We start from the raw sequence: 21890 nt of genomic DNA, 5'->3' as shown, positions 1-21890 counted from the left end.
TTAGCTACCATCAGCGATCTTCATCAACTCATGGAACGATTTTGGTCTCTCGAGAACGACACTACATCCTCTTGCTACTCTGTCGAGGAAGCGGCTTGTGAGAACCACTTTCAACAGAATGTTTCTCGAACTTCGGAAGGCCGGTACTGTGTTCGTCTGCCAGTGAAAGAGGATATTTTCACCAAACTAGCTGATAATCGACGCACTGCAATTCGACGTTTTCACATGCTGGAATCCCGACTCGATCGTGACGTCATCCTGAAACAACAATATAACAGCTTTATGGACGAATATGAATTTCTGGGCCACATGCAACAAGTATTCGACCATGAGACTCCACCAGCACCCTGCTACTACCTACCTCATCACGCTGTAGTGCGTGAGGAAAGCACTACAACAAAATTACGCGTGGTGTTCGATGCATCATGCAAAACACCCGGAGGCCCATCATTGAACGATGCCCTGATGGTTGGCCCCATTGTACAGCAAGACCTCCGCTCGATAGTAATGCGGTCTAGGACGCGGCCGATTATGCTAATAGCCGATATCAAGCAAATGTACAGGCAAATTCTTGTGGACGAAAGAGACACCCCTCTTCAGCGGATAATATGGAGACCCGCACCAGATGCACCACTGCATACATTTGAGCTTAAGACGGTGACGTATGGCACGGCCAGTGCCCCGTACTTGGCAACCAGAGTACTGCAGCAACTAGCCAGCGACGAGAATGACAACTTTCCCGAAGCTGCCGAGGTGCTAATCAACGATTTTTATGTCGACGACCTTTTTTCCGGAGCCAGGACAGTGCAAGAAGCAATCCAGCTAAGAACTCAACTCGATGCACTGCTACGCAAGGGAGGCTTCGAACTTCGTAAATGGGCGTCAAATGTTCCTGCTGTACTCGAAGATGTCTCACCAGAAAATTGTGCTCTCCAGCCTTCCGTGGATTTGAACAGAGATCAGTGCCTCAAAGCTCTTGGCCTTCACTGGGAGCCATCGACAGACTACCTGCGGTACCAAATCAACCTTTCTGATCCTGCAGATCAACCTTTGACGAAACGGCGAGCACTTTCGCAAATCGCACGGCTGTTTGACCCACTTGGATTGGTGGGCCCAGTAGTCACTTCAGCAAAACTGTTTATGCAGAGCCTATGGACATTGAAGGACGACGTTGGAAACCGCTGGGGCTGGGATCAGGAGCTGCCCTTAGCCTCTCGTAAATATTGGCAAACATACCATTCGGAATTGAACCTTCTAAACGATCTTCGAATAGAGCGCTGTATCTTGGTCGAAGACGCAACATCAATTCAACTGCATCTATTCTCCGACGCATCCGAACTAGCTTACGGCGCATGTGCTTACCTGCGTTCTACCAACGCCACCGGAGTGACAAGAGTTGCGCTTTTGACGGCTAAATCGAAGGTTGCCCCATTAAAGCGGCAGAGCATTCCGCGCCTAGAGCTGTGCGGTGCCCTGCTTGCGGCGGAACTCTATGAGAAAGTCATTGCATCGCTTCAGCTTCGACCTGAAACCTTCTTCTGGGTGGATTCTACAACAGTGATTAGCTGGTTAAAATCCGTTCCATCGGCCTGGACAACGTTTGTTGCAAATCGGGTTTCAAAGATACAACTGGCAACGGAGAACTGCAAATGGAATCATGTCCCAGGTCAACAAAATCCTGCTGATCTCATCTCACGGGGTACGTCAGCGGAATCGCTTCTTCAGAGCAAAATATGGTGGACCGGCCCAACCTGGCTTCAGCACGACATGGATTCCTGGCCAACGCAGCCACTCATCGGTAATCGCAACATCGAAGTTCTCCACGAAATGCGAAAATCCGCAGTTACAGCTCTTACCGCAGCAAACAACCCCTCCTTCATCGATGACCTGGTCAGCAGATTCTCCTCGTTCCGGCGCTTAACGCGCGCCATCGCTTACTGTCTGCGGTTTGCTCGGAACTGCAAGCTGAAGGAACCCAATCGCCCCTGCACCGAAACACTGACTTACGAGGAAACGGAAGCGGCAGAATTAATGCTAGTTTCGCTGGTACAGCAACAAGAATTCAACAGCGAGTGGAAGTTACTGCAACAAGGAAAACCTGTCTCAACTAAGTCGCGGCTTCGATGGTTTCACCCCTTCTTGTCCGATGACAAAGTGATCCGGATTGGAGGCCGACTGAATCAGGCGAAACTACCCTATAACACACGGCACCAAATTCTTCTTCCTGGAAAACACCGTTTGTCGATGCTCCTGGCGCAATATTTTCACGAAAAACATCTCCATGCATCACCACAACTCCTACTATGCCTTCTTCGAACTCGGTATTGGCTCATAGGGGCCAGAGATGTCGCCAAAAGGACAGTGCACTCATGCGTTCCCTGCTTCCGAGCGCGACCCAAATCGCTCGAACAATTCATGGGTCAATTACCATCTCCCCGGGTCAACATGGCACGACCGTTTGCAATTACCGGCGTAGATTATTGGGGACCAATATCTATTCAACCATCGCACCGACGAGCCTCACCCAGAAAGGCGTACGTGGCGGTTTTTGTGTGCTTCTGCACTAAAGCCGTCCACTTGGAATTGGTATGCGACCTAACAACAGCGAAGTTTATCCAGGCACTACGTCGATTCGTGTCCCGCCGGGGTCTGTGTTACGAAATATACAGTGACAACGGCAGAAACTTCGTGGGAGCCGCGAATGAGCTGAGAAATTTAATACGCACCAAGGAACACCAACAAGCACTAGCTGAGGAATGCACTGAAAACGGGATACGGTGGCATTTCAATCCTCCTAAAGCGTCACATTTCGGTGGCCTTTGGGAGGCAGCAATATTTTCCGCCCAGAAACACTTCAATCGTATCGTAGGACCGCACAGACTTGCCTATGATGATATGGAGACACTTCTTTCTCAAATAGAGAGTTGCCTTAACTCAAGGCCAATTGCACCACTGAGCGACGATCCATCGGATTGTGATCCGTTAACACCAGGGCACTTTCTGGTTGGCACGGCGCTGAAAGCTGTTCCTCAAGCGGATTTCTCGTCGATTCCATACAACCGGTTGCGGTATTGGCAGCACACTCAGAAACTCCTCCAAGATGTATGGACACGGTGGCAACTGGAATACGTCTCGACACTGCAACAACGAACAAAATGGTACAAATCGCCAGTCATCATCGAAAAGGATCGCCTGGTTCTACTGAAGGATGAGGATGCACCACCGATGAGCTGGAGAACCGGACGAATAATCGAACTACACCCGGGCGCCGATGGGATTACGAGGGTGGTAACTCTGCGAACAGCGAATGGTACTTTCACTCGACCGGTGTCAAAAATTTCGCTGCTGCCCATCGAACCACTTTCGGGCACTATTGCTTCCAGCACTGGGACTGCTTCCTCCGACGAAATCTCCAGCAGCAACTAACGTTCCAAAAGAAAGGCCTGAAATGTAAAATACAAGGCATTTTTTTGGAATGGACGAGGTGAGAACCTGTCCTAAATAACAATTTTTCTCAATTTGGTCTACCGGGTCTTCTGTTTTTGTTTATTTACAAGCTGCTGCAACGATCAACCGAATGACGTTTACGACTTGACAGCTGGAGGCTTTTCATCGATTTTGCTGAAAGGTTGGCGAATGCAAATCGACGACGTATCAGAAATTGACATTCCTGAAGGGGCCAGCATGTTCGTTACAACGAAGAATCGATCACCGTGCGCCATCTGTTCGTGAGGAGTCGAAGTTATGCCCGAATACATCACCCCGTGAAATCCCTCGTCCGTCAAACCTCGATGGCCGAAGGAAGAGGTATAACGCAAAATCGCATAGAAGTTTCGGGAAGTTTCGGCGACTTCCGACGGTATCGGCTATAAATACTGAATGTGACAGATGGAAAAGGTCTTTTTTATTCGATCTGCCAACGAGACGTCAAAGTTGTTAGTTGTTGTGAAAATTTAGTTACTAGTTAAGAGAAATTGAACTGAAGAAATAAAAGTGAAATTAATTAAGTGAAATATAGTGTAGAAGGAAGAAATAAAGTTAATTTAAGAGAGAAATACAGTGATTTAAGAACTTACCTGCGGTGTTGTGTAGTGCATGCTGAAAAAACCTGAAAGAAGAGAAGTGGAAGGAAACAAGATACTTACCTGCTATAGGGCTAGCCGTGAAACCTGAAAGGAAAAACGTAAGAAAGTTCCGCTGCGAACCGCTACTATCACCAAGAGGTTTAGTGTCTTTGAAGAAGTTTTTTGGTATGTTGAGGCCTGTCCATAAACTAAGTAGACTCTTAGGGTCGATTTGTTCATCCTGGCTTAGGCGTTAAGCCAGGATTAACTATATGGGTAAGCCTGGCTTACGAGTTAAGCCGAGGTGAAGAAATCAACCCTTACGGCCGATTTCTTCACCTTGGCTTAACTCGTAAGCCAGGCTTACCCATATAGTTAAACCTGGCTTAATGCCTAAGCCAGGGTGAAGAAATCGCCCCTTAGGGCCAATTTCTTCACCTCGGCTTAACCGGTAAGCCAGGCTTACCTATACAGTTAAACCTGGCTTAACGCTTAAGCCAGGGTGAAGTCGCCCCTTAGGGGGATAAAAGAAAACATTTACGTGCATGTGGGCATGTGGCCGATGTGCTTTGCAGTAATGATTGGAGAGCTAAATGTATTAGCAATGGCAAACAGTTCCGTAAAAATCAGATCTTCAAGTCATCTGATATGGTTACACTGGTCATGCTACTGCCTAGTATATCGAACATTTGTCGAAGTCATTTATGTGTCGGAAAAATATAATTCCAAGTTGGTGAGAATATTATAAACTGAGGGAGGGTGATAGGCCCAGTCAGACCCCTGAATGGGCAATGTGGGTTAGTGTGTGGGAATGCCATTGCAGGTTTGTAATATTCTCCGAGGCTTCCGAAATCCAACAGGGCGCGAAATCCGGGTTGCGGACAGAAGAAAAGGGATATTTTTGTACTGTAATCAGCCAATGTGATATTATCTTCTATGGTGTTGTAGTGCGAACAGGGTATGAAAAACGGATCACGCCGAAAAACAAACGCTTTGTCCTAAGCGGTGCATGTTGGTAACAAAGGCGCTCCGCAACACCCGAGCAGAAGGGAATAGCAACAGCATAATAAAATGTGTTATTTTGGAAAAATAACTGAGTAGCGGAAAGAGTTATTATCATGTTATTTACATAACATATACTGTTATAAACTTGTCTGTCATAAGCGGCAAAATAACAAATATTATAACACAAAAATGTTCCTGGAAGACCTGTTTAATAACATGTTTTGTTAGTTTCAATAACAACTTAATAACAGCGCATTTTGAAAATATTTCAATAACAAATTTTGTTATGAATACGTTATTGATAACAATCTGAAAACAAAATTTGCTTTTGTTGCTCTGTTGCGGATAGGAACTCCTCCAAAGTTCCATATGCATTCAATGGGGTAAGCAACAATAGGATCTATTGTTAAATGTTTCATTCATAATTGGGACGCTATTGTTGTCGCAAGCGATTTCTTATCGAAAACAGAGAGAAACAATAGTTCTCGTTTATTTTCCAAACAACTTACGATGAAAAACTACCGTCGTTTTGAAACCCTTTATTAGGTGGTTCATTGTTTATAAGATTAATTAACATTATTACCTCATTGATTGACACATTTATCCTAGTTAATCTAAGTGGGCTCGATGCAGTGAAATCAATAAAAATAAAATGTCTACAAATAATCAATGGAGTTCTTGATGACTTATTTTTTTACATTTTTGTCGAAAATGTGTTGTTCGTCGTTGAATTCCACCAGTTGATCCAAAATGTTTCATAAAATGGCTAACACAAGGCTAACACTCTATTACACTCTCTACTTTCGTATTCATACCTAACTGAAACTGGGACAGGGATCGTAGCAAGCTACGCGTGCGCGTGGACGTTTTTCGATTTTCCTGTCACGGCTTTTTCTTCTACATCCGTAAAATTTCGATTCAGAAATAAGAGTTTCGCGTTAGAATTGTTTGTAATTAATATGTGTTAAATTTATTTTTCATTGAAACTTAGTGAGTTCCATGCAGATTCTCGGCCGGCACGAGTGCATTAGTTTCCTCCTGGTAAACTGCATCTCCGGTAGTGCCGAAATCGTTCGAGCTAGTTTCGTGAAAACTCTCGGACAGCGCGAGTGTATTACTTCCCGGCAGATTGCATCCCCGGTGGTGCCGAAATCGTTCGCGCTTTTGTACCTCGAGCTAGTTTTGTGAAAACTCTTGGTCGGCGCGAGTGTGTTAGTTTCCTCCCAGCAGATTGCAATCTCGCTGATGCCAAAATCCATTTTTTGATGGTATTTGTCGAATAACTTCAGTTCCTGTAGGAAAAGAAATATTGTGTGCTTTGGACGGTGATGTGCAACCAGATAATTTGGTGAGTTCGTTCCGATGTGGAACAGATTTTTTAGTACCATTACCACTCATAAGTTGTAGAGTATGATTGCCAAAAGTAATGTCACGCTTTCAAGTTCATCGTTTTCGAAAACAAGCGATTACGGCACCGATTTATTCCGCTCTTTTTGTTTTCATGCGTGCTCACTTCTAACAAAAAATACAAAAATAGAAGACGAAACAAGCAGTGTTTTTACTGGGATAAAATTGGCAGCCGCATAAGAGAACCAATGCCCTATATAATTTCAAAGTAACCCTGTCGCATAACTTAACCATAATGAATTACAGCCCATTCCCGTACCAAAATCCCATCTCCTATCTATTTACGAGGGCGTCGGTGAGTCGCTGGCATCTCGATAAATAGGTATCTTCCATTCCCTATCCCTTTCCATCCACAAAACGTATTTCTTATCGTTTCAGAGAGCGAGTAATGGCGCTTAAGCCTAGGCTTGTTAGCCAGGACACATGGTCCAAATGCCTGTGCCCCATCCCGGAAGCAAAAAGGCCCATGGAGTGACAAATTTCTTAGCTATGTCACTCCCAACGTTGGTGTTAAAAAATCACTTACTCTCACATCAACACATCTACATGATCAACTCAAATACACTTACACAATCTGAATCTTGCCGCATCACTCGCTTATAGTGAATCCCCAATCAACCCATTCCAAATATCCAACTCCTTGACACCTATGGGGGCGCCGGTGAGTCGCTGGCCTTTCATAAAGTAGGTGTCATATCATCACATCCTTTCCTTCCCTCGTAACGGAGAAGATGGGCGTGGCCGGCAATGGAAGTTTTCGTGTCTTTTTTACTTCAACCTCTGATTGGATAGCTGTTCCTTCCCAAATAGCATTCCATAAGCAACTAGAATAGGAGTATTAAAGTTTTAACATGACAACTTTCAGTATGCAATCTACGAATTACTCCGTTACCACGCAACGCACGCAACGCAACGCATACCTAACTGAAACTGGGACAAAAAAAAACAGGTATACTTTTAAAAGTGCTTATAAAATAAAAGGCTGATAAGTTGGCACTGTAACGTAATGTCAGTAAGAAGAGGAACTGATGACAAAATAATATTTTCTCTTACAGTTCCTCACGGAATGCTGTGAACAACGAAAATCTCGAATGGTGTAGTTTTGATTGCAAAGCTAGTTATGTTGTAATATTAATGATCAAATATTTGTACTAGTCTCAATGACACAATAATAACTGAACTTGTGCTACAACAAAACATGTTAATGAAATGTAATTTAAAGAAAATATACCAAGAGCATGATCATAACAAAATAAGATTGCCCAACAGAACATGTTATGGAACGGTGATGACTTAATAAGTTAATAATAACATACCGAGATATAAAAACAGGTTTTGTGATTATGTTGTTATTATTTTGATATTTTCCCCTGTCGGGTAGGAGTGTCCGTTTGTTATAATTGGCAAAATAAACAATCGGGCGCTTTTGATTTCTGTGACTTGCTTGGCATGTTGTGGATTATTGTTTTCTTTTGGTTTTGGAAGGTATGCGATTCACTATTGAGCCTTAAAATTATTTTGCATCTGAATAGCATTGATACACTGAAGTTTTTTTTTACGCGGTTTTTTTTTACGCGGTTTTTTTTTACGCGGTTTTTTTTACGCGGTCCGTCCTAAAAAAAAACCGCGTTATTTCAAGACCCGTCGTAAAAAAAAACCGCGTTATTTCAAAAACCGTCGTAAAAAAAATCCGCGTTTTTTCAAAAACACGCGTAAAATAGTCAGCACCACATCTAACGTGACTTGACTTTTTTTACGACGTTTTTTGAAATAACGCGGTTTTTTTTTACGACGGGTCTTGAAATAACGCGGTTTTTTTTTACGACGGGTCTTGAAATAACGCGGTTTTTTTTTACGCGGTTTTTTTTTACGCGGGACCATTACCGTCGTAAAAAAAAACTTCAGTGTATTGTCAAGAGTGTACCAACACCTTAATTCCACACCAAAATACACTTTTCCTATCCCATCGCGTTTATGTAGTCAGCAAAGACTATTCAGCCATTACCCCTCCTTATCATCGGCTTTCGACTGACTTGCGCTCTCATTGCCCCACCAAATGCTGCAAAATGAAAATAAAAAAAAAATGAAAAAAGCAAAAACTTTCATTTTATTTTTCATATTTCTCTATTAGCTATTACAGTACCTTTGGTAAGGGTCTCCAAGGATATTCAAACTTTGACTGTCAATTATTGATTATTAATTTGGGTAAGATTGAGCTACTCTACATGAAGTTGGAGCGATTTTAGTAAAATGCTTTTTCAGATTACTCCCAGTTATCCAAATACGAAGCCGCTACACCTGATAAACTTATCATAGTAAAAATTGGTCAAAAATAAATTTACATTCATTTTACATGCAGATATCAAATTTGCAACGGGCCTTGCACGATCACGATGGCACGATTTCGGCGCTCAAAGAGCACAACCACGAGCTCCAACAGCATCTGGAAGATATGAAAGACACTGTGAGTATATTCTACTTTTGGGAAGGTTGATTGTTAAAAATAGATTTACTCAACAACGATGTGGCTGCACTTTTCCGAAGTTCCGAGGAGGGAGAATTGTAAACGAACAATGTATCGAAATTCTTGCGTATAGTAATCTAAATGAGCCATTTCGTTGAGTGATTGTGATTGTCAGACCCATCGGCGCACTAATAAACCAGAAGATAATCCATTTGCCTTTATTCTCTGTTCTCGGATCAACGACGACGATGCTGTGGTGCGGTGGTGGTGCGCAACAGCTGCAAACCTACAAGGAAAGCATCCGGCGGTTAGGCGAGGAAAAGGCGAGCTTGGAGGAAGAGGTAAGTGAACTGCGTTGGTGTGTTTTCCTGCTTCTTTTTTTTCCCTCGAGCCTCGAGGAGCGAGTGATGCCATGCATTTTCATTTCCACCAAAGCCGGTTGGCGGGTTAGGCGGGAATTTCCTTTCATGTGAAAATTGCGATGTGGCGCACGAGTTTACCGGGCTGGGTTTGACTTGCGCGCGGATGTCGTCAGTGTCAGTCATTATTTGACTGCAGAATTTTTATTACGGCATTCAAACAGATGATGATGGTGGTTTTGAGGTGGGGGTTGACAGTTTATTTTTTTCGGTTTGGTGACCTTTCCACAATAGTAGAACGAAGCTCATTTATTGAATGAAAATAAAAAAGGAAAACATACACAGCAAAAAAATCTTGTGATAGGGTTTTTGACCCCATTCTTGGCAGTACAGGTAAAGAAAATGGTGTATAACCTAAATTCACATTAAAACGACCATTTTCGTTCACTTCTTCCATCTGAATCAGATACCATAACTTTTTTCAACATTAAAAAAGTACCTATGTTTTGATGAATTTTCAAGCATTAATATATTGTTGATAATCGCTCAAAATTTCATTCAATTCGGTTCACTGGTCTCCGAGATTTGAGAGTACAAAAATTGATAGTCTTTAAAATAGTGTTTCACCAGAATGGTTATAACTTTGCGAAAGATTAACCAATCGAGCTCAAATTTGTACCACTGATGCACATATAATAGGTTGACAAACGGTCAAAATTTGAGAATATTTGATGCACTCTATGAAAAGTTACAGCATGTTGAACTTTTGTTAAAGATAAAAAGTTGCCTATCCCAAACATTTTGGCCATCCCCTGTATTTGTGAATAATATTCTAAAAAAAAGTTCATGGAGTATTTTCGAGAATGTTCATGGAAGGTTTTCTAGATGGATGCTTTGAGAAAAATCTGGAGGAATCTCTATTGAAGAAATCTTAGGAAATTCGTAAATGAATTTCTGGAACAACCTATGCAAGATATTTTGAATCCATGCAAAATTTGGAAGCTATTCGTGCAAGACTTTTTAAGGAATTCTCGAAAATTTTTCTAAATGTCATTCTAAAGTCTAAAGGAATCCCTAGATGATTTTGTAAAAAAACATTTTTGACTGAATTTCTTTAAGATTTCCTGGATGATTTTTGAAGCAAATCTACGATCTGTTTCCAAATAATCTCCTTAAGAATCCCTGGAAGATTTTTTTACGGAACTCGTGAAAGATTTTTTAAATGAATCCTGGGATGGATCTCTGCAAGGGTCCATGAAAGAATTATCAAAAAATCCGTGGATTTTTTTTAAAGTAATCCTTGGAGAAATTTGTAAAGAAATCTCTGGAGGAAAATCTGGAGATATTTTTGAAGAATGTATTAGTCGAATTTATAATAAAAGTCATGAGAAATTTTCTGAAAGAATCCCTCGAAAAAATTGTGAAGGAACCTCCAGGGTAGTTTCTATAGGGATCACTGCAGAAAATTCTCGAATGGATCTCACTTTTTTTTAAGAGTCAAGAGGAATTTCTAGATAAATTTCAGGAGGTTTTTCTGATAGAAATTCCGATTAAAAAAAATCTCTGGAGTAAAAGCAAACCCCGCAGAAATTTTTGGAATAAATCTTCCCCGATCCCCTTTGAGAGAATGCTTAAAGGAGTTTCCGAATGATTTATTCGAGAAAATAATCTAAAAAAAGAAATCTCTTAAGGATTTTCTGAAGAAATCTCTGGAAGAATTTACAAAAAAATCAAACACAACTCTTTCTGAAACTTCTGAAAAAATCCCTAATGGAATTTCTGGCGAAATTGGAAGTTGCTGTAGGAACTATTGGTGAAATCATTTTAACCTTCCGTAACTCGCGCGGTTGACTACCTGCGTCAGCACCACGCTAATGCTGAGTACAAAAAGCGAGATTTTTTCAACGTGTTGTACAAAATACAACAGCGCGATCGCTCGTGGGTTAAGAATATCCAAAGTAACCACACTTCAAGTTTTTAAAAGGAAGTTTTGAAACATTTTCTGAAAAATTGTTTCTAAAGGCATCGCTGAAAGTTTTATTAATGGAATTTCTGGAGAAATTTCTGATTAAATGTCTAACGAAACCTCTGAAGGAATCTCTGATCGCATTTTTGTAAGAATTTCTTTAGGAATTTCTGCTCAAATTCATGAATATATTTTGGAAAAAAGTGAAGGAATGTCAGAACTAAATCATGAAAGATGCTTTGAAAGAAATGTTTGTGAAATTTATAGAATGAAAGGAATTGCTGAACAAATCTCTGAAGTAAATTTCCAAATGAATCCATGGAAGATTTTTTAAAAGAATCTGTAAATGATTTTTTGGCCAAATACTCGGACAAGCTGCCGCAAACAAAAATAAAAAGATGTTTTAGAAGAATTTCTGAAGAAATTTCAGGTAGATTTATTTAAGAAACCTTCAAAAGATTCTCCAAACAAATGCCTAGAGAAATTTATAAACAAATAACTAAAGGAGTTTCTGAAGTAATTCCTGGGCGAATTTCTCAAACAATCTCTGAAATGATTTGTGAAAAATCATGGAGGAATCGGTTAAGCAATGCTTGCCAGATTTCGTTAAATAATTCTTTGTGACTCTTCTGAAGGAACACATGCAAGAATTTCTGAAATATTCTATAAAATGATGATTTGATGTGGGAAGTTTTATTCGGAGACCGTCGTTATAAAATTGAAAATTTTGCGTTCACTTAATTTTATTGAACACCTCGGAATTGCAACAAAAGGCGACCGAGCAGATAGCGGTACAAACCAACACTACTCATACAGAAAGATCGTTCGGAAAATACAGCACAACCAGTAACCACGCTCTATCAAGTACTTGTCACGAATCTCTAAATTTCCGAAGGAGCTCCTTACGGAATTTCAGATGGGATCCCTGGAGGAATTTATGCAGCAATACATAAAGAAATTCCAGGGTAAATAAATCCTCGGAGACATTTTCAAAGGAATTCCTGAATGAATTTCTGAACTTTTTCAATTTTTTGGGACATTTATGTAACAAAGATATTGTGTATGTCCATTGCTCAAAATATTGGCTTTTGAATCAACCATACATAGTTTTGGAGACGAAAGATTTCGATGGTAACAAAATAGCTAGATAGTAGTTTATCGTTATTTAGCGAGAATTACTAATATATGCCAAAAATCTCTGCGTTTGCACAAATTCATGCGGATGTCAGAGTGTTGGTGGGATATGGTTGGCAATGGGTTCGCACATTGGTGCGTAGATGCCAGGCGAAAGGTCATAGATTAGTGTATTTATTACTCTGAAGGTATTGCGACACAGTTCGTTTGATTGCATAAACTCGTAGGCGTTACATGATAGATTGACACTGTGATAGGAAAGTTCGAAGAAAGAGAAACGGCTTATTCAACCCATTTCTGTTTCAGCGATGGCTATGAACATGCACTATGAACAATATACATGAGTTGTGTATGAGGGCCCGCTTGGCAAAGTGAGGCAAAATATTGAGATTTCATTATTGATATTATTACTTTACATGTATTGGAAAAACGACAATAAAGTTTATCCTCACTTTACCTAGGGTATAACTTTTTTCACAGACGTTGGATCACTTTGCGGTCTTCAACAAAGTTCTTTGGCATATAGACACCTACAATAATACCAAAGGGTTTGATTATTGAACGCTTACAGCGCCACCTAGCGACAAAATTCGAAAACTTAAAATTTCTGCATACATTTGGCCAAGTTTTCCCATACAAACTTCAAGCATTTTGAGCGCCCCCCTAGGCTCAACCGATTTTGCTCAAATTTTGAACGTAGCTTCTGGGAGTCCAAAACAACTGATTGAGGAGGTAAGACTTGGCATTTTTCGAGATTTTTGTTTTTCATATAAGTGTGGGCCACCTTAATGAGGGGGTTAGAAGCAAAGGGGTGTAAGTGAAAAAAAAAAAAAACTTTCGAGTTAATGAGTTTTAAAGTTTTTTACCAATTTTTCATCCCTCACAAAATGTATAGAATTTCAAAATCGACCCAGTTTTCTACGATTTATTGGAATTTTTCTAATCAATAACCTTAAAAAGTTTCTAAAAGCTTGAAATCTGAAGAATTTTTTATATACTCAGTTCAAAACCGACAAAATGGTCACTTACACCCCTTTATGGTTCTGGGCCGCTGATATGTACAGAAGAGAGAGAGAAAGTATATAGAAAGGAGGAAAGGGACGGACCAGAGATTGAACCCAGGACCTTCTGCATACGAATCAGAAGCGATAGCCACTAGACCCACTAGGGGGTCTCCAGTTAGCCTTGTGGATAAGGCTTTAGATCGCCAATCCGGAGACGGCAGGTTCGATTCCCGTTCTGGTCGGGAACTTTTCTCGACCTCTCTGGGCATAGTATATCATTGTCCTTGCTTCACAATATACAAATTCATGCAATGACTGTCAAAGAAAGCCCTTCAATTAATAACTCTGGAAGTGCTCAAAGAATACTAAGTTGAAGATAAGGGCAGGCCAATTCCAGTGGGAACGTAGAGCCACAAAGAAGAAGAAGAAGAAGAAGAAGCCACTAGACCACCAAGCCCGTTTAAGAAATATATTCTCCTTGCTAGGTAGATTAATCCGTTTTATTTTTCTTTCGTTTATTCTCCGTTCAGTGTAAAAATCAGCTCATCACCATCTCCAATCTGCGCACTGCGTTGGAGGAAACAAAACGCAACGGCAGCTCTTCAGTGAGTTTAGCCCCCGCGCTGGGAGGAGGGGATCTGACCAGCTCCTACCACCATCATTTGGCGGCGGCGGCGGCGTCAGCGGGTCCCAACTCTGGCCAATACTTTCAACCACAGCATCACTACCACACCAGCAATAATCATAACACTATCAGTAGCAATAATACCAGCAGCAATAACAGCAGTGGGACTACGTCCTACTGGAGTGCCTTTTGGCGTGCGATGCATGATTCCTGAGTTTTTTTTTAATTCAAACTTTTGTTGATTGTTTGTACCCAGTTCCTGATAGTTTCGAACCAGATGTTGCCGTTATTATTTATTTAAAAACTATTTTTATTTATACCTAAATTGAACTTTGAATCTCTGACAACGAATAGGCTAATATTTTGCCACTTTTTTTTTAAATAATCATAAGAAAATATAATTTTAATGTGTTTCGCTAACCATGTGCCTCTGTTTCCGACACTGTAAAATAAGTTAAATGCTTAGTTTAAGTTAGTATTCAAAATTACTTACATTAGTAAGATCCTGTTGAAGAGATTTTACTTGTGTAGAATAAAAGTATGTTTATTGAAAACGTCGTTTTTTGTTATGTCAGTGTTAGATTTTGCTTGTCCTACTAACACCATTAATTCTGGTAAGTTTAATCAACAATTGAAAATTATAGGAATAAAATAACTTTCAATCAATCAAATTGCTTTACACTACTTCAAAATTTCCCCTTCTAGGTGACCAACTTGCAGGAAGTTATTGAGTCATTACACTCAGAGGTAGCTCTGCTAGGAGAACAACTGAATCAGTCGTTTCGAGAGGTAAGTTTGTTGATTTCACATCACTACTAAGACATATTCCGTTGATTGCACCAATTTTTGTTTTCGTTTCCAGAACCTCAGCAAAGACAACGAATTGGATCACTATCGTGACTCCAACCTGCAGCTGCGTTGCCAAATAACCGACCTAACGCGCGATATGCACGATCTGAAGGACATTGCCATGCTGGTGGACGTCAGGCGAGAGGTAAGTGTGGCCACCCGGGGTGGGCGGATGTGTGAAATTTGTGTCATCGTGAAATAAATTCTTTCCGACACCGTTTTGATTTGGTTTATATGTACCCCGATGTTGCCGTAGTGGCGAATTTCTGTGCATAATGATGTATTGCTGGTCTGGTAGGGGAAACTGGAAAAACATGGTTCCGCTTCATTCCATTATCTGATGTGATGTGATCATATATAATCTTGACTTTGTTCACTTAAATGCTTTGTTCGTTTAATTCTCAATTTAAATAAAAATCCTCAATCCAGAATTCGAGAAAGTTATACAGAAACTTAAATTCATTACGAACATTTATTTACAATCTATTTTTAATACTTACTTTACGCTACTTTGAAATACTATTACTATGTTGAGATGGTTTGTTTGAAGGCTTACCTTACCTTACCGGTCAGGCTAAGGCCGGGGTGGCCACTGCTGTACATAGTAGCCGCCTCCATTCCACTCGGTCCATGGCTGTTTGTCTCCAGTTCCGCACTCTGCGTAGGGTCCGCAGATCGTCCTCCACTTGGTCGACCCACCTAGCTCGCTGCGCTCCACGTCTTCTTGTACCGGTCGGATGACTCTCGAGAACCATTTTAGTCGGGTTGCTATCCGACATCCTGATGACGTGACCCGCCCACCGTAGCCTCCCGATTTTCGCGGTATGGACGATGGTTGGTTCTCCCAGCAGCTGATGCAGCTCGTGGTTCATTCGCCTTCTCCAGGTCCCGTCTTCCACCTGCACTCCGCCGTAGATGGTACGCAACACCTTCCGTTCGAAAACTCCAAGGGCGCGTTGGTCCTCTGCACGTAGGGTCCATGTTTCGTGCCCATAGAGGACGACCGGTCTAATCAACGTTTTGTAGATGGTTAACTTCGTGTTACGGCGAACTTTATTCGATCGTAGAGTTCTGCGGAGTCCAAAGTAGGCACGATTTCCTGCCACAATGCGCCTCTGAATTTCTCTGCTGGTGTCGTTGTCGTCGGTCACCAGTGAGCCCAAGTACACGAATTCTTCAACCGCCTCGATTTCATCACCGTCGATATGAATTCGGGGTGGCGGGCGCGGTGATTCCTCCCTGGAGCCCTTTGCCATCATGTACTTTGTCTTCGACACATTAATGACTAATCCGATTCGCCTGGCTTCACTCTTTAGTCGGATGTACGTTTCCGCCATCGTCTCAAATTTACGAGCAATAATATCAATATCATCGGCGAAACCAAGCAGCTGAACGGACCTCGTGAAAATCGTCCCACTCGTGTTTATCCCCGCTCTTCTTATTACACCCTCCAAAGCAATGTTGAACAGCAAGCACGAAAGACCATCACCTTGCCGTAACCCTCTGCGAGATTCGAAGGGACTCGAGAGTGTCCCTGATACTCGAACTACGCACATCACTCGATCCATCGTCGCCTTGATCAACCGTATCAGTTTATCCGGGAATCCGTATTCGTGCATAATCTGCCATAGCTGTTCTCGATCGATTGTATCATACGCCGACTTGAAATCGATGAACAAGTGATGTGTGGGCACGTTGTATTGGCGGCATTTCTGCAACACCTGGCGGATGGCGAACATCTGGTCCGTTGTAGCGCGTTCACCCATGAATCCAGCCTGATATTGCCCCACGAACTCTCTTGCAATCGGTGATAGACGGCGGCATAAAATTTGGGAGAGTATCTTGTAGGCAGCGCTCAGTAGTGTGATCGCGCGGTAGTTTCCGCAATCCAACTTGTCGCCCTTTTTGTAGATGGGACACACGATACCTTCCATCCATTCCTCCGGTAATACTTCCTCCTCCCAAATCTTGGTAATGACCCAGTGTAGTGCTCTCACCAGTGCTTCTCCACCGTATTTTAGAAGCTCGCTTGGTAGTTGATCTGCTCCAGCGGCTTTGTTGTTTTTCAACCGGCCAACCTCCTCTTCAATCTCTTGAAGGTCAGGGGCCGGAAGTCTTTCGTCCTGTGCACATACTCCTAGATCTGTTACCACGCCACCTTCGGTACTTGCAACGTCGCTATTGAGGTGCTCATCGTAATGCTGCCGCCACCTCTCGACCACCTCACGCTCGCTCGTGAGAATATTCCCGTGATTATCTCGGCACATGTCGGCTTGTGGCACAAAGCCTCTGCGCGAGCGGTTCAGCTTCTCGTAGAACTTTCGTGTGTCCTTAGCGCGGTACAGCTCTTCCATCGCTTCACGATCTCGTTCTTCCTGCTGGCGCCTCTTCATCCGGAAGACTGAGTTCTGCCTGTTCCGCGCCTGTTTGTAACGTGCCTCATTCGCTCTCGTACGGTGTTGCAGCATTCTCGCCCATGCTGCATTCTTCTCGTTTTTCAACTGTTCACATTCGCCGTCGTACCAGTCGTTTCTGTGATTCGGAGTCGCGAAGCCTAGTGCTGTAGCCGAGGTACTACCTATGGCGGATCGGATGTCCCTCCAGCCATCTTCAAGTGTAGCTGCGCCAAGCTGCTCTTCCGTTGGTAGGGCCACTGCTAACTGCTGAGCGTAGTCTTGAACCACCTCCACGTTACGAAGTTGCTCGATGTTGAGCCGCGGCGTTCGACTTCGACGCGTGGTGATAACTGTCGAAAGTTTTGAGCGCATGCATACAGCGACTAAGTAGTGATCCGAATCTATATTCGCACTGCGGTATGTGCGGACGTTGGTTATATCCGAGAAGAATTTACCGTCGATTAGAACGTGGTCGATTTGGTTTTCTGTTTGGTGGTCGGGTGATCTCCAGGTGGCTTTGTGGATATCTTTGCGGGGGAAGAAGGTGCTTCGGACTACCATACCACGGGAGGCTGCAAAGTTTACGCATCGCTGGCCGTTATCATTCGATACGGCGTGCAGGCTGTTTCGCCCGATTACCGGTCTGTACATTTCCTCCCTTCCTACCTGCGCGTTCATGTCGCCGACAACGATTTTCACGTCACGCGGCGAGCAACCATCGTATGTTTGCTCTAACTGCGCGTAGAACGCTTCTTTCTCGTCATCGGGTCTCCCTTCGTGTGGGCAGTGGACGTTGATGATGCTGTAGTTGAAGAAACGGCCCTTAACTCTCAACATGCACATCCTTGCGTTGATCGGCTGCCACCCGATCACACGTTGTCGCATCTTGCCCAACACTATAAATCCTGTTCCCAGTTCATTAGTGGTGCCACAGCTTTGGTAGAAGGTAGCCGCTCGATGCCCGCTTTTCCACACTTTCTGTCCAGTCCAACAAAGTTCCTGCAACGCCACGATGTCGAAGTTGCGGGGATGTAGTTCGTCGTAGATTATCCTGTCACATCCTGCGAAACCTAGTGACTTGCAATTCCATGTTCCAAGTTTCCAATCGTAGTCCTTATTTCGTCGCGTGGGTCTTTGCCGATTGTATCGAGTCGTATTTTCTCCTATGTTATTCGCAATGGGGATTTTTACGGGTGGCTTATTGGGCCTACGCCAACACTCCTGTCTCGCCGGAGGGCCATCGTGCCAGTTCTGTTTAACGTCCCAACCAACACTGGGACGACCACGCTGATGGGGCTACCACCTTGGATCTAGCTGGGCGTGGTGCAGCGTTTCTTACTCAGCCGCTGGATGCCAGAACAGACGCTGTTTGAGCCGCACCTCCTTGGTGAACAGACACTCGGATCGTACCTCCTCAATCTAGCTGAAGTCAGAAGGACAACAGTGCCCAGGCTGCACTACCAGCTAAGCACACAACTCTTAGCTGGCGGTCTTTCCCAGACAACCAGTAATCGTATAAGATGTTACATAGGATGATAAAGTGGAGGCCATATGCATGCATGCCTCCATTTAGGCGCATGTTAAATATACGCATAACGTCTCCACTTTAACATCTTATGCAACATCTTATACGATCACTGGTTGACTGGGTTGTCATCGCTTGACCCGTGGAAGCATGAGGTAGGAACTTGTGAGGACCAGAGCTATATTGGACGCTCTCCTTATCGACTCACCGTTTTGCAGCCTTTGTTTGAAGGCTAGTTATGAAGGCTAGTTATGTGAATCAATAGAGCGACATCTAGATTTCCGTTCTCTCCATCAACTCTACAGCCAATCGCTACGCTAACAAATACATTCGCGAAAATGCATTGATGCGATGAAAATTTGCACTATGCTCTCACTTACAAATCCGAGCAAAACAACGCACGTTACCAGTCACTCCAACGTAGAAATTATGTCACTCACTGCTAGAGGGCTGCTATCCAGTAGAGCCCGGATGAAGGTCAATTGGTTAAGTAATGTTGCATGGAGCTAGAAGTGAGACGTAGAACAAAAATTCAAGCAGTCAAAACTTCGTGATTCAAAAAGAAGAGACAATCGCTACTGTTGTTGTTGATACTACCTTGCACGAGGGTTAGCTTGAGTTTCTTTAGCGTGTTTCGATTCTGTTTTGATGAACGACGTTTGCTATTCAAAGTGAGGGTCAGAGTGAGTGTCGTGAGATATAAACCAAGTAGTGCAATTCCATACTCTGATCAAGAGTACATATTTACTAATTTTTCTATGTTTTCATTGGTTCTAGTTAAAATTTTTGTTTTTGTTTCTGTCCTGCTTTTAGCTTCAAACTCTAATTTAGAGTTTAGTTTTTACTTTTTCTTCTTCTTCTTCTTCTTTATGGATCGACGTTCGTTTTGCAATTTAGCCTGCCTCTCTTCAACTTAGTGTTCTAAGAGCACTTCCACAGTTATTAATTGAAGGGCTTTTTTTGTCTGCCATTGTATGAATTTGTACATTGTGTGGCAAGTACAATGATACTTTATGCCCAGGGAATCGAGAAAATTTTCCCGACCGGAACGGGAATCGAACCCGGCATCTCCGGATCGGCGATCCATAACCACTAGGCTAACTGGAAATGGTTCAGATGTTGGTTCATTTTCGACCGTCTTGATTAATATTTTGCACAAAATAGGCCATAACTCAGGAACAGAGAAAAACCATATCTTGACAGATTTTACAGATTATAGCTAATGTAATTCCCTTCCAAAAATATTTATTTTTAGAATTTTTCCGGACTTCGAAAATAGTTTTTTTTTCCGATTTTTTCAACCGATTTTCCTGAACAGTGAAAAATTTTGTGGAAAACAATTTTTCATTTTATTTTTTTTAATTGCTGAGAAAATTTGCTTACGATTTCACAAAAAACATTGTAAAGGGTGATACGGTCAAAATTTGGTCACACAATTGGTTTCATAACTTGATACTGCGTACACCAAAACAGCTGATTTTTGGACCAGTAATGGTACATTATATGTAGCTTATACCATAAAATTTTCATCAAAATCGGTTTAGTATGTGCGGAGATATTGTGAATCCTGAAAACTGCAATTTTAAAATGTTGTACAAGGAGGATTAAAAAATAAGAACACATTTTTACTCTTTTATTTATAGAGCCACAAATACTGAACCAATTTCAATGAAAATTTTTCTGTATGTAGAGTATACATATCAAAATGTTGTGTAAAAATTTCATTCAATTTGATCCAGCCATTACAAAGTTATATTTGTTAAGGTGGTCAAATTTTGTCAAATTTTGTCAAGTCAAGCCAAATTTTGGTCACACATTTTTTTTCATAACTTTAGACTGCGTACACCAAAACAGCTGATTTTTGGATCAGTAATGGTCCATTATATGTAGCTTGTACCATAAAATTTTCATCAAAATCGGTCCAGTATTTGCGGAGATATTGTTGAACCCTGAGATCTGCAATTTTATTTTATTTTTTTCACAAATAAGAACACATTTTTACTGTTTTATTTATAGAGCCAGAAATACTTAACCGATTTCAATGAAAATTTTTCTGTATGTGAAGTATGCATATCAAAATGTTGTGTAAAAATTTCATTCAGTTTGATCGAGCCGTTACAAAGTTATATTTGCTTAAGTGGCACCCGGTCAGTTTTTTTCATATTCAAACTGCTACAACTTTGAAAGTATTCATACAAAATAGCTCAAAATTTTACTGCGAACGTATTTTCATAATAGTATTATACTGTAAAATTTTGATAAAAATCGGAGCAGTATTGGTTGTTCTATAATCAAAATTGTGCTTTACTGACCTTGAATTTCCGAAAATTTACTATGGAGCGCCTTTGTACAAAATTTTAAAAAGGTAGGTCGATGGTTTCATCTATATATCAACCAATACTTAATCGATTTTGATGAAAATTTTATGGTATAAGCTACATATAATGTAGCATTACTGGTCCAAAAATTAGCTGTTTTGGTGTACGCAGCCTAAAGTTATGAAAAAAATTGTGTGACCAAATTTTGACCGTATCCCTCTTTATCTACGATGCTTCGTTCTTAACTCATATAGCACATCTGGAAAATTTACACAAAATTGGCCATAACTCAGGAACGGAGAAAAACCACTTCTTGAAAATTTCACAGAATATAGTAATTTGTACGATAATAAAAAAAAACCACACATGTTAAACACGTACAAAAAGTTACTTTGAAATAAAACAACTTGATTTTTCTTTGTTCAGAAGAATATAACGAAGTCTTGGGGATCAAGTAATTTGTCTTTACCCTATTCTGAAAGGAATAGTAAGTGAGAGCTTGGTCTGATGTCGTGTTGTTTATTGAAAGCTCACAGCTCTACCTACCTAATAGTATCTAATAATATTGGAGTGCAGTCGAATGGATTGAAATGTCTTTGTCTGTTGGTTTGGTTTATTAAGTTGGTGTAGGGATGGATGAAGTACTCCTATTCCTTTTTGGCTGATGTGACAAATAATAGAATATTCAGCACTGCATGATTGAAAAAGTTTGAACATATTTATATCGATTACACAGCAGGATTTTTCTCCTTCTCTTATACTCAAAAATGCTGT

General features: G+C 41.6%; 1 protein-coding gene across 1 annotated transcript in view; it reads left to right on the top strand.

Moving 5' to 3' along the window:
- Positions 1–21890, top strand: part of LOC115255186 (myosin heavy chain, cardiac muscle isoform-like) — a 98939-nt gene that overhangs the window by 41694 nt on the left and 35355 nt on the right. Inside the window, exons 11-15 of the mRNA XM_029853121.2 lie at positions 8836–8940; positions 9219–9281; positions 13934–14008; positions 14734–14817; positions 14891–15022. Coding sequence (XP_029708981.2) covers positions 8836–8940; positions 9219–9281; positions 13934–14008; positions 14734–14817; positions 14891–15022 — 459 coding nt within the window. The remainder of the gene's footprint in view (positions 1–8835; positions 8941–9218; positions 9282–13933; positions 14009–14733; positions 14818–14890; positions 15023–21890) is intronic.

This window comes from Aedes albopictus, chromosome 2 (assembly GCF_035046485.1).
Source record: "Aedes albopictus strain Foshan chromosome 2, AalbF5, whole genome shotgun sequence".
NCBI lineage: Eukaryota > Metazoa > Arthropoda > Insecta > Diptera > Culicidae > Aedes > Aedes albopictus.
This window is presented reverse-complemented; position numbering and strand designations above follow the sequence as displayed.